The following is a 14,350-nucleotide window of genomic DNA, read 5'->3' on the forward strand; positions in this document are numbered from 1 at the left end:
GTTCTTTGCCCTTTATGGCATATCCTTCGGGTTGTTCCATGTAGATGGTCTCCTCAAGACCGTCGTTTAGAAATGCAGTCTTAACGTCCATTTGCCATACATCCCAATCCATATAAGATGCTATAGACAATAGTGTTCGGATCGATTTGAGCATGGCCACTGGGGAGAAAGTCTCGTCGTAATCGACACCTTCCTTTTGGGTATACCCCTTAGCCACTAGTCTTGCCTTGAAGACTTTAACTCGTCCATCGGGTCCACATTTACGTTTATATATCCACTTACTCCCAATGGCAGTACAACCTTCGGGTAGGACGGACAAATCGTAGACGTCTTTGTCTATCATAGATTTTAGTTCTGAATCCTTTGCTTTTACCCACTTGCAATGGTCCATATCTGCCAGCGCCTCCGCAAAGTTCCAGGGATCTAATACATTGATGTCCGAGGAGTGATCCATGGATTCCCCCAAACCAATGTATCTATCGGGCTCATGCGAGACCCTCTCACTGCGGTGCGACACTACAATACTTGGAGTAGAAGTTGAAGTTTCGGGAATTGTTTGTACACTTGGTACTTGTTCTTTGTTAATGGAACTTGTGACAGAAGTTAGCTCTTCAAGAGTCACTTCACTGCCGGGTTTATGATTCATTACATAGTCTTCCTCTAAGAATTTGACGGTAGATTGTCTAATAGATGGCTTGCAGAAAGCAAGGCATGTCCCCAAAATGAAATAGGTAGTCGTGCATAACTCATCATCGATCGAACCATGTTTAACAAGGTCCTGTTCCTTCTTTCAGCCACGCCGTTCTGCTGGGGCGTGCTCGGCGCAGTCAGTTGGGATTCAATTCCCGACTCCGATAAGTAGTTCAAAAACTCGGCACTGAGGTATTCGCCTCCACGATCAGATCGCAGGCATTTGATATTCTTACCATGATACTTTTCCACTTGAGCCTTAAAGTTCTTGAACTTGTCAAAAGACTCTGACTTGTGGGTCATCAAATAGACATATCCAGTTTTCGAGAAGTCATCAATGAATGTGATGAAGTATCGAAAACCACCTCTTGCTTCAGTAGACATTGGTCCACATACATCGGAATGAACGAGCTCAAGTACTTCCTTGGCCCTATTGCCCTTAGCCTGAAAAGGCCTCTTGGTCATCTTGCCTTCTAAGCATGACTCACACTTATGAAAAGGTTCCTCCTCTAGACCTTTAATTAGATCTTGTTGAACAAGAGAATGAATCCCTCTTTCATTAGCATGACCAAGTCTAAGGTGCCATAAGTACGTTTCGTTCATTGAACTTGAAGGTTCCTTTCGTTTCTTTGAAATTTTCGATGTTGTATTGAGTTCTGACTTACGATTATTAAACTGTGTAGATGTGATTGTGTACAGATCGTTTTCCATGATACCCCGGCAGATATAAGAGCCATCTTTCTTAATAACACAGTTGTCATTAAAAGAAATCGAATATCCATCAAAAACTAATTTAGAAATTGAAATTAAATTTCTTCTAAAAGAAGGTATCAACAAAACATTCTTCAAAATAAAAAATCTATCACTACTAAAACGCAAATAAACGTCTCCCACTGCAACGGCCGCCACTTTTGTAGTGTCGCCCAGCTGGACTTCGATCTCACGATCATGTAGCCGTCTTGTCACCTGCATTAAGTCAGGATCAAAACCAATATGATCAGTGGCTCCCGTGTCAATTACCCAAGTGCAAGTAGATGTCGAAGCCAAACATGACTCGACGACTAAAGCTTGGTGCATACCTGTAGCCTTGCCCTTTTTAGGACAGTCTGACTTCCAATGCCCATTTTCTCCACACTTGAAACACTTCCCCGTGGGCTTCTTGTTTGGCCTCTTTTTCTTCTTTCCCTTAGCCACTTTGCTCGATTCTGAGTTCGATGTCTGCCTTTTCCTTTGCTAGGCTAGAAGCCAGAGGAACGAGGCGCCGAAGTCATCATGGCCGCCTTAGCTTAGACCATAAGGTCCTCTGCTGACTGAAGTTCAGTCAACAGCTCTGCCAAGGTGTAGTTCCTTTTGTTCATCTCGAAATTGAGCTTGAACTATTGGAAGCTAGGGGGAAGACTTTGAAGGATAATAGTCACCTGGGACTCGGGATCGATCGTCCCTCCCAAGACCTCAATCTGGTTGAGGTGGCCCATCATCTCGAGGACATGGTCCCTCACAGATGAGCCTTCATTCATCGTCTTCGACATGATACTCCGAAAGGCTTGAGACTTTGCCGTTCGATTCTGAGTACCAAAGAGATTCTTGATATTCTGCATGATCTCGACGGCTGTTTCCATGGCTGAATGCTGATGCTTGAGCACTGATGACATAGATGCCAACATATAGCACTTAGCCATCTCATTTGCCTTATGCCACCGTCTGTGTGCATCTCTTTCTCCTGCCGCTGCGTTGGCTGGCGGCACTGGAGGTTGCGGGGTTGTGAGTACAAAGTTGTACTCTTCTGCTGTAAGAACGATATCCAAGTTTTGCTTCCATTCTATGTAATTTTGGCCCTCGAGTTTGTTTTATTTAAGAATTGCAGAAAGAGGATTGAACGACATATTGACGATTTGATTTGCACTGCAAAACAGAGCATTTTATCATTTGTCATAAACTTGTGTAAGAAGTTTGATTAGATTAACCATAAAACTTTTCAAAACCTTACAACTGTAAAATTAAAATTTTGTACCCTCCAGAGGAAGTCAATACGCATAGAAATCTTACAATTTTACTGGTCACAACACCGACGAATAGTCCAGAGACCAAGAGTGGCATGGCCGCCTAATGTTGCCTAAGCAAGACCACCAAATTTAGCATTACAGAGTCTCATTCCTACAACACACTCCCATAACAATGCTCATGTGCTGCTAACAAGATCAAGCTATCCCATAAATCCTGTGTTAACTTCTGAATCTTGTAGTTTCTTAGGATTATTGTCCCCACAAAGCAGGTGGCGATAATATTGGAAAACACACTCTAGTTCATACTATTTATATTTGAGAAGTTCGCCCTCATGAACTCGCTATTTCTTAGGATTATTGTCCCCACAGAGCAGGTGGCAATAATATTAGAAAAAAGCTTCATAAATTGCAGACCAATTGATGGAGACCATATACAAACGTTGAGTTCGTAATTATAGCTTAGATATTTTGGTTATGGTTTTTATTTAATTATCCTTAGCCTTGAGGCAGATTAAGGCTTGATTAAATTCTCTTGGTATTTAATATGCTGGATAATTAAATCTTTTATTCATAATTGGTATCTTCCTTTAGGAAAGTAATGTTCTAGAATCTAATTCTTATTCATGTCTATTATAAGATATATCTAAAATAATTAGGTTATTTAATTCTCATTAAGACATGAAAAATTTAATTCAAATTATTTCCATGTTCAACATTAGGAAGAGAAGTTTTATTATTTAATTAATTCATACATATCTATCCTGTTTATGATTCTAGATATATAAATATTAGGAAATTATTAAATTATTCTTGTCTAAATCATCTAGGAATAAAATAATATTATTTATTTCCATAGATATTAATAAAAATATTCCTAGAATCTAGGGAAATCTTTCAAAAAGATTTTATTACCATTAAATAATAATATTTTAATAATTTCTTTTAATTAAAAATTAAATAATCATTAAAATAATGTTTCATCGTTATCTCATCGCACGAGGTTTGCACGTACGATGAAGTCGTCGGACCACGACGTATCGACCATGACCACGTCTCGGCCAGCGGCTCGCGCACATGGCGCTGCTGCTCTCGGCCTACGCAGTCGCGTCGTGTGACACATCGCCTGTGACGGTGTCTCGGCCAGCCGCGCCGTCGGGTGTCGTGAGCGTCTCGGCCAGGAGCGCTCGGGGTGGCACGCCTCCTCTCGATCGCCTATTTCGACACATCCGAGACACGACGCTCCCTCTCCAGCGGCACACGTCGCGCGACTAGGCGTGCACATCTCGCCCAGTGGTTCGGAGCTTCGTCTCGGTCCTTCCGCCTGGGGTTTGGTCTCTCGGGCTCTCGGTTGAACCGCCGCACCGCACCAGCCTCGGTGTCCACCTTGGTGCGGGCGCCGCCTAGGGTTCGGTCTCAGTCGGCGGTGTGTACGAGCCCTTGCTCGTCTGCGCGTCGCCCCGTGATTGTGAACCCTTGGCTCCCACTTAATCGACAACCCTAATCCCGATAGCGCGTGGTGCGATCCATCTCGGCGCGAGCGCCGACAGATCGCACGTCTCGTGTGATCAAAAAATTTAAGTTATTTGATTCGGCAGTTCTCGTTCAACATGCATAAAAATTAAACAAAAACTAACACTACTAGAAAATTGGCTTATAATGACACTTAAAATTGTCACTAGAAAATTATTGTTCTGACACTTCATCTATAATGGCACTTGATGAAGTGCAGCACCGAGTACCTGTAGTAAGAGGTAGTGTGTAGATAGTACATCTATGATGGCACTTTTTATGTTGAAGTGTAGTAACAATATATTATAAAGTGCAATGAAAAGCTAGTGTGTAGATAGTACATCTATGCTGGCACTTTTTATAAAGTGTGATAAAAAAAGTGTAGTGAGAAGCAATTTTTCTAGTAGTGTAACAAGAACATGCTTCGTAATCAAATAACACATGCATACATGAATTTCGTGAAATTTAAATCCAAATAATCATAGCCAAAGACTGGCTCTGATACCAATTGAAGGGGTTGGTAGCGGAAGCGTGCATTCTTGAGAACTCGACCTCGGATCTTCTGACTGGTGTCCCGGACTGTAGACTGATATTTGTGTGGGAAAATCTCACCAGTGTACTAGGACTTAAATAACGAAGACAGAAAACTGCTCACGGAAGGAGAGCAATTTTCGATTCTCTCTCTAGATGGAGAGGGATGAAAATTATGATTAGGAAAAAGTATATTTTCTGTCTCCTTTATTCTCCTATTTATATTAAGTCACATATTGAGTCTAGTCAGAGATCTAAGGAAGAATTTGAACATGACCTCACCCAATTAGCTTTTTACTAATTAAATTGAACCCACAATTTAATACAAGCTTATACTGGAATATTACAAGCAGCCACTACAGAAGTAATATTGCACTGCCTTTCCAAATCTGAAATTACAAGTATTCCGGGTTTCCTTTTGTGTGTGTAATTCATTTCTCGTGCTTAAGATAGAAACATCCATTAATTAATCAATGCCTACTATGGACTTAATTAATTAACATATTTTAATCTCCAAGAGTGGACTTAGCAAGAAACTCTTATTTATTATTCATAGAGTAATAAAACTCCAACTAGCTAGGTTTCGAATAATAAAACCTTGTTTCAAGCTCCTCTTGTGGATGTTATCAAACGAGACTCTCCTCGCGCACGATTCAACATAATAGCAATCGTAGCACCGCCAGATAATGTTCACCACTACCCAATATATCTGGATCGTTGGGTGACGAAAAACCCGCACATTTGGTAAGTCAAAGTAGCAGATACTTAATATCGTATGCTCAATGCTAACGTACATTGATTAAGAAATTAATTATCAAGACCTCGTCTTTCAGTAGATAGCATAAAGACTCGTCTTGCTGTTAGATCCATTCAGTGCTATACCACACCAACGTCGTCTTATTTCAATAAGGCTTAGAGATAGTCGGACTGACATTGCAACCTTTCACGATAGGTAGTCTAGGCCTATCTAGGTTGTGAAATTATTATTTTTCTTTGTTCAGGACTGACCGCGTACCTTAAATTGAGCGCAGCCCACAACCGGTCTACTAAAACAAAGACTTAGACTTTGTTATGTTCGCTTGTACATTTAAATATATGCAATAAACACCCATTAAATGTAAAACATAACAACATCATGACAAAAATAATCTGTTGCATTCATTGGAAAATAATAATTAGAGTTTTACAGTATTCAATCACTTGAAAGGTGATTTCTAGTATACAAACCCTAACACTTACTCATTCAAACTAATCAAGTTAAGCAATCAAGTTTCCACATGTAAACACACTGACTCATTTTTCTAACTCGTTCTCAAGCATTCATATCTTTCATTCACCCAATTCCATGCATACTGTCCTAATTAATTCTATCTGTTGTTTATTATTTTTTCTTCTTTTTTTTTTAAACCCGACATGTGTGATTTGAAATGGACTAACCTTCCCCCCTTCCACTGCATATTGGCTCGCCCTCGAGCAACTTGATGCAATGGAAAAAAGGTTTGGCAATGGCACAGGCATAACAAAAACCTAGTAAACTTCTCACACTTAGACCAGACAATGGGCTAAGTGGGAGATAGTGCCAAAATAAAAAACATGCCGAAACAAGGAAAAACAAGAATAGCCCAGAAACACAGAGTCAAGAACAACAAATCCATAAACTTCTCACACTTAGATCATGTACTGGGCTTGAAAATTTTCCACCAACTACGCCATCATTTGTTTAATGCGCAGCTTCCATCCGTCATCCCTTTGGGCAGCCTCCTCAGTCTGCTCTACCCTCGGCGTGGGCATTATTGCCAGCCGGGCCCCTTGGTGTTTGCTCGGGCTGGCTGGGCGATCAACTTGCCTCTGCCTTCCTTCCAGTTGGCCCCTTGATTGTTCCTTTTGGCCATTGGTGTAGAAGCGGAATCCCCCCTGTAGCACCTTTTCCAGTACCTGTATTCTGAAAAAGTAATCCGGTTCAGGGCGAGGGCAATGGAGGGGGCGTGTAACACTCTCCTGATTCTCCAGAATCCAGTTCCTCTTCAGGTAAGCTCCCAAGAGGTGACAAATGTTCAAGTGGCGAGCCGGTCGGGTAGCGATTTGATTGATAGAATAAGCCAGCCAGAAGCCAAGGTGGACTCTCCTCTGTTCCTTCATGCAACACATGAAATAGAGCTCAGCCAGAGTGATCATGGCTGTGGTGTTGGCTTGACCCAGGAGGTTGCAGCCGAGGTATACTTGGGCTAGACGGAGAGTAGGGTCCGCAATATGATTACCCCTGGACTCAGAGGCCTTGAATACTGGAGCTCTTTCGTGGCTGAGGGCTTTCCAAACTGTCTATTGATCGAAGTCAGCCTTTTTGTTCGGGAGGCCTATATCTCGCCCAAACCACTCTGCATGTGCCACCTGGCTGTTTGTATAGAGCCCCATTTGGATGGAAAACTGATTTAAGCTCATGTGTTGCTGGCGGCCAAACACTCTGAACCTGACGCTCCTGGTGTCAAGGTCGACCTCACCACTAAACCGAAAGGAGGTGAAAAACTCCTTGGCCAAGACCTCTGCAACAGGGGTCTCATCAATCTCCAAAAGCCTCTCAAAGCCAATCCCGGTTATGTACTCTGTAAACTTCTCCTCAACCTGTATCTTCTCTAGGGCAGGTTGGTGGAGCTTCTTCCCTGATTTCAGCCTCTTTTGCTTAGTCACCCTCTGGTTGACCTTCTCCTGCCATTTTGGATTATCAAACTCTAGCATCCGCTTGAGGAGGTCTACGGTCAGAACCATAGACTTTTTGGAGTAGTCAACAGTAGGGGCGGGCTCAGGCCTCCCCATGCTTCTTCTGGAAGTTCGGGTCCAGCGTAGCTCACGTTCCTCGGTCTCGTTGCCTTCATCATTGTCACGCGGCAGAGGGGCAGCTGGTTGGTCGTCATCCCTGATGACTATCCCCAGGACGGCAGGGCGTGGTCTTCTTTTAGGGGATGGCTGAGAAATCTCCTTCCCCTTCATTTTCTTCTCCTTTCTTACTTGGTTGTCCTCCACAGCCTCGTCTTCATCGATCAGGCGCCGCACCCGGCGTGGCTGTTGGTGTAACTGTTCCTCCTTCCTCCGTGACTGGGTGCCATCCCTAGGCTCTACTTCCTCAATTAAGGCCCGCACACGGCGCGGCCTGTGGTGTAACTGCTCCTCCTCCCTCTCAGAGCATGGCTCATCATATATCGTCCGCAAAAGGTTCCAGTCGACCCCCCTACTCTGAAGTAGTACATCACTGGGGAGGGGCTGTCGGACCTCCATGTCATCCTCAATCTCCACCACCTCAATCAGTGGTAGCTCCTGGAAGTGGGCGGAGTTGGAGCCTCCGCCACTCAGGGGTGACGGGATATCTTCGGCACAGACACCTTCTTCCTGTCCGGGACTAGCTCTACCGACATCTTTGACTGCCCGCTCGATTTCCGGCTCCTCCAGCCTCGGGGTAGGCATGCCCTCGGAGAAACGAGCGACAGGCTGCTCAATAGCTTCCCCTTCCTACACATCGTTCGGGTCCTCCACCACTACCGTCGCATCACTATAGTGGTCCAGCAGCTCCATTGGGTCGGATTCGAGATTTAGGGATTTGGAAGGTGGAGGCAGACTTTGTGTTTTGGGTGGAGAGGATGGTGGAATTTGTGGTTCAGAAATCGGAGCGGAATTTCTAGATCTAGGAAATACTAGGTTAGCTCTAAGATGGGCGAAAGCCGCCGCGGCGTCCGTCCCGATGGGTAGACTATCGAGGAGTCTCTCTAGTTGCCTTGAAAACGCCAGATCTACTGTGGGGAGTGGGGGAAGTGGAGTGGCGGCGCTAGGGTTTGCAAGCGGCGCTGCCGAAGATGGAGCGGAGGTTTGCCGCCCACTGCTTCCGGCACCGGGACCGACGTCCCTTGAGGATGTAGCTTTCTCGCTTGCTCCAGTCTTCTTCATTGTACTGGTATTTGTGGGATTTTTGTGTGAAAAATGATGGCGATTTGGCTAGGGTTCTTGCGAATTTGAGAGAAAAATCGAGATAGAAATATGAAAGAGTACTGTGGGCGGTTGGGAAAAATGAAGTACGGTTTAGAAATACTCTCTTTAATTTGAATTTTTAGACTGTTGGCGTCCCGGCGACGCTTCAAGTACTAGGCGGGGCTTTTCAGAATAGCTGGCTTCCTCAATACGCTTCGCCTTCAAATGCGACTTTTCAACCTTTGAGCACGCCTTTTCAGTTCCCTGCCTTGATCAAGCCAACAACATTAAACCACCAATTTAAATCCAGAATCGAACTGATCAAGCGGACAAGTAATTCCAGATGAATACTCAATCAATAACCACTTAATCAGTTTAACCTTATTTTTAGATTTATATATATATATATATATATATATATATATATATATATTGTTGTTTAAAATTAATAATCATAAAAAACTATTTTCATTAAGCTACCAAGGAGTTGACTGAGTGCCCTTAGGATGTCACTTGATCAGTTTGTAAGTTTAGAAATCAACAGTTGCTCAATCAAGCAGACTACCCAAAGGTACCCAGTTACTCCTTCTACCTGCTATCACTGGAGAGATTTAGGCATGAATAGTGGAATTTCTTAATTTCTTCCACCACGCACACCTCGGTTCCATCCCTGTAGAACTTCACTCTATGGCCATTCACCAAGAAGGAAGACGAGTCAGGGTCGCTTCCTTGAAGTTCAATTGCTCCATTTGCTCGTATGGCGATGATGGTACAGGGGCCTATCCACCTTGACCTCAGCTTCCCTGGCATCAGTTTAAGTCTTGATTGGAATAGTAGCACCTTCTGTCTTGCCTTGAGCTCCTTCTTTTTAAGGTTTTTTTCATGCCACATCTTCGTTCTTTCATTATACCACATGGTAGAGTCATACGCGTCGAGGCGGAGCTCTTCAAGCTCCTGCAGCTGCAACTTCCTCTCCTCAGCACGGGCCTCGACGTTCAGATTCATCTCATTGATAGCCCAGAAGGCTTGATGCTCAATTCCCACCGGTAAATGGCACATCTTCCTGAATACCAGACGGTAAGGGGACATCCCGATCGGTGTTTTGAAGGCAGTCCTGTATGCCCAGAGCGCGTCCTCTAGTCGACGACTCAAGTCCTTTCGCGTTGGGTTTACTGTTTTCTCTAGGATTACCTTGATCTCTCGGTTGGACACTTCAGCTTGGCCATTCGTCTGGGAGTAGTAAGGTGTGGACAGTTGGTGGTGGACTCCATATTTCTTCATCAAGGCTTCTATAATTCGGTTGACGAAGTGAGTGCCTTGATCGGAGATGACGGCCCGCGGTACTCATACCGGGTAAAGATATTAGACCTTAAGAGCTTGGCCACCTCCTTTGACTCACAAGTCTTTGTTGCCTTCGCTTCAATCCACTTGGACATAGTCCACCGCTACCAGAATATACAAGTTTCCTTCAGACGATGGGAACGGTCCCATGAAATCCATCCCCCAGACGTTGAAAATCTCGCACACTATCACTGGGACTTGCGGCATTTCATCCTTTGCTGAGATTCCTCCCGTCAATTGGCATCGGGGGCACATCCTGCAGAAATCATATGCGTCCTTATGGATGGAGGGCCAGTAAAACCCACTATCAAGTACTTTCCTCGTTGTCTTCTTTGGACCGAAATGACCGCCACATGCTAGTGTGTGGCAGTGGACCAATACGTCCTCTTGTTCCCACTCAGGTATGCAGCGGCGGATGACTTGATCAGCTCCCATCTTCCACAAATAAGGATCGTCCAAGTAGAAGTAGCAGAAATCGCTCATAAGTTTCTGCTTTTGCACTCTTGTGACCTCATCATTTCTGGGTAGTTCGTCCGTCACCGAATAATTGGCCATTCAGCAAACCATGGCTCCCTCTGCCCCTGAATCTCTTTCCTTTGGTCAGCTTGATTTACCTTCTCAGCGTGGTTGATTGACTGAAGGCTGGACTTCGACTTGATCAGGTACTGATGCACTATTTATTAGCACTAAAAATACCTGCAAGCATACAGGGTAGATCTAGTATAGCTAAAGGTCAGTACCGGATATCGAACACAGGGAATAAGATTGCAACTGACTACCATATACTAAGCATCATATACTATCTAGAGACACGTGATTTTTGGGTTGATTAATTAAACTAGACTGAAAGAAATAAACAAAAAAATATAAAACATAGAAAGAAATAATACAAAGCAGGCTTAAGAATGTAGAATTTTAGGATCCAAAAACACAATCGACTTCCTTGAATTACGGTCTCCAGAGCTATTAAGTTGATCACAATTATAGATTAAACCCCCTCCCGAGGTGAGAAACCTGTAGATTAGGTGATAGGATTGAAGTCCCCTTCTAACCCTTAAACCCCTAACTCCTAAAAGCATATAAGATCAAAGACCTCACTCAAAACCTCAACTCTCCCGAGTTCTATTGAATTAAGGTGTGAATTATCCCTTTTTCCAAGTCAATTATTTCGTCTCCCGAGTACTCTAATAAACTCTAACATGTATTCAAGAGGTAGCTAATCAATTGAACATAGAAAGCACCAGATAAATCAAATAACTGCAAGAGCTAACAAGGAAAATCAATCGAATATCTATACCAAAAATTCTACAAAAGATGTTCTACTCATAGACAAGTAAAAACTACAATTAAAGTACGAGACATGAAAGAAATTGATAAAACCCAAGGTTGAATCTTCAATCTTCAGTCTTCTCTTGCCTGGATCTGCAAAGCTCCGCTCCAATGGAAGATGGATGAATTATGTGCGGATTATGGAATGGAAAGAGGTGTAGAGTTGGAGAAGGATTGGAGGCTCTGAGATAAAGATTATGAATTAGGTTCAGAGGTATTTATAGGCTGGAAAAAGGTTTATTTTTGATAAATTTCGTGCCCTACAAGAAATAGGAGAGATTTGGCTTCATAATATAATAATTTCTTTTCTTCCGTGAATTTCCGCCTAATTTCCGCCAGATTTTGACTGCACTGCGCGATGTTTGTAAAATGGTCATAACTTTCTCCACAGAACTCCGATTTAGATGTTTAAGGTATCCACGCGAAGGTCTTTCGAAGAAGAAGAGACTAGTATCTAGTAGGCACTGATTGGACTTCAAAATCGCTTCCAGAATGGGCTCGAACAGAGGCTGCTGCACTTTGGCCTTTTTCCCACCTTTTTCTATCTTTTTCTATCATTTATCAACAAACACGTCAAAAATACCAAATGTATAACATATGCAATTTAAGAACATAATTTGCATGATTGACATTTAAAACAAGTCAAATCTAGTCCTTAAAAACATGCAAAATCTGTGTTTGTCAACTCCCCCAAACTTAATTATTTGTTTGTCCTCAAACAAAACAAGAGAAAAACTACTAAAGACACACGGATGCTAAGAATTAGACTTCATAGTTGCCTCAAAAGTTGTAACAAGAAATGAAGAGTTTGACAAGAATACAAATCAAATCAAGCAAGTCTTATTAGTGCATTTTCATTACTAGCTCGTTGATCACCTTGAAGTGCATGCGCTCACAAGTGTTTAGAATGTGTTTATCACTCACTCTCAAAGTGTATAAGGTAAAGAATATATGCTCTCAGATCATGCAACATGCAAAGTTTACCATAGGCTTGCTCGATGTCTAATCCCTCCTCTACTTTATGTGATTAAAATCAAAAATCCGAAAGGTCTTTATTTTCGGTTATAATGTAGGCTCTTTGGTAATGTGAGGAAATATGGCTAAAAAGTAACTAATCCCAAACAAAGCACAAGTGATCAATTTCTACTACATCAAACATAGCACTGCACCAACAATTCGAATCTCAGTAAATTCTAGACTTTGTCTAAATTTCTTCTCACTTCCCAAATTCCTTTGATTTTTTTTTCTTTTCATTTTTTTTCTTTTGTACATCCTTTCTTTTTTTTCTTTTATGCACAAACCAAATATCTCATTCAAACCACAAATGTCTATGCACTTTTCACAAGTAAGCACACTACTTTTCTTTCTACCTTATCTCTCCAACTCTTTTCATAAGATATGAACTAACTTTCTCCAAGAGTGTATGAATATTCCCCCTTTATTTAGCTTCTAAAGAAAAAGGCTTTAAAGGCTCAAAATGGCTAGCTAGGGAAAAATATTTTGAGTAAGGTCAATAATTTGGATATATAAAGTAGCTAAGAGGATGGCCTAACGTCCTCTTTTATCATTTAAACACTTTGCAGACTTGAGCAGACTAGGAGCAAGTTTTAGAAACAAATACATGAATATAGATAAATCACACAAGAAAGAAATTTATGGCTCAAGTCTCACAAGGTATAAGCAAGATTCAAGGCAAACAAGCAATTCATTATTTATGCACATTTTCACTAAATCTTCAAATCAATGCATCAAGTCAACTCAATCAACACATAAACGTACTTTTAATCATAGGCAACTCAGTCTGACGTTCCTAAACATGAGTATTTCTAAATTTTCTATGTTATGGTCATGACAAGATTCACCTCGGGATTATTAAAAAACTAACAAAAATAAGCAAAAACAACTAAACTCATGCACTATTTATTAGCACTAAAAATACCTGCAAGCATACAGGGTAGATCTAGTATAGCTAAAGGTCAGTACCGGATATCGAACACAGGGAATAAGATTGCAACTGACTACCATATACTAAGCGTCATATACTATCCAGAGACACGTGATTTTTTGGGTTGATTAATTAAACTAGACTGAAAGAAATAAACAAAAAAATATAAAACATAAAAAGAAATAATACAAAGCAGGCTTAAGAATGTAGAATTTTAGGATCCAAAAACACAATCGACTTCCTTGAATTACGGTCTCCAGAGCTATTAAGTCGATCACAATTATAGATTAAACCCCCTCCCGAGGTGAGAAACCTGTAGATTAGGTGATAGGATTGAAGTCCCCTTCTAACCCTTAAACCCATAACTCCTAAAAGCATATAAGATCAAAGACCTCACTCAAAACCTCAACTCTCCCGAGTTCTATTGAATTAAGGTGTGAATTATCCTTTTTTCCAAGTCAATTATTTCGTCTCCCGAGTACTCTAATAAACTCTAACATGTATTCAAGAGGTAGCTAATCAATTGAACATAGAAAGCACCAGATAAATCAAATAACTGCAAGAGCTAACAAGGAAAATCAATCGAATATCTATACCAAAAATTCTACAAAAGATGTTCTACTCATAGACAAGTAAAAACTACAATTAAAGTACGAGACATGAAAGAAATTGATAAAACCCAAGGTTGAATCTTCAATCTTCAGTCTTCTCTTGCCTGGATCTGCAAAGCTCCGCTCCAATGGAAGATGGATGAATTATGTGCGGATTATGGAATGGAAAGAGGTGTAGAGATGGAGAAGGATTGGAGGCTCTGAGATAAAGATTATGAATTAGGTTCAGAGGTATTTATAGGCTGGAAAAAGGTTTATTTTTGATAAATTTCGTGCCCTACAAGAAATAGGAGAGATTTGGCTTCATAATATAATAATTTCTTTTCTTCCGTGAATTTCCGCCTAATTTCCGCCAGATTTTGACTGCACTGCGCGATGTTTGTAAAATGGTCATAACTTTCTCCACAGAACTCTGATTTAGATGTTTAAGGTATCCA

The 14,350-nt window shown here is 41.7% G+C and overlaps 1 protein-coding gene across 1 annotated transcript; it reads right to left on the bottom strand.

Moving 5' to 3' along the window:
* Positions 1-9,275: 9,275 nt before the first annotated feature.
* Positions 9,276-9,968, bottom strand: LOC121749380. Its single transcript, XM_042143951.1, has one exon. It carries the CDS (start codon positions 9,966-9,968, stop codon positions 9,276-9,278), a length of 693 nt encoding a protein of 230 aa, XP_041999885.1.
* Positions 9,969-14,350: the final 4,382 nt, after the last annotated feature.

This window comes from Salvia splendens, chromosome 9, assembly GCF_004379255.2.
Source record: "Salvia splendens isolate huo1 chromosome 9, SspV2, whole genome shotgun sequence".
In the NCBI taxonomy this organism is placed as follows: Eukaryota; Viridiplantae; Streptophyta; class Magnoliopsida; order Lamiales; family Lamiaceae; genus Salvia; species Salvia splendens.

Bases quoted from the DNA above. Each gene is read 5' to 3' on its own strand.
- LOC121749380 (XM_042143951.1), bottom strand. From the start codon at position 9,968: ATGAAGAAATATGGAGTCCACCACCAACTGTCCACACCTTACTACTCC.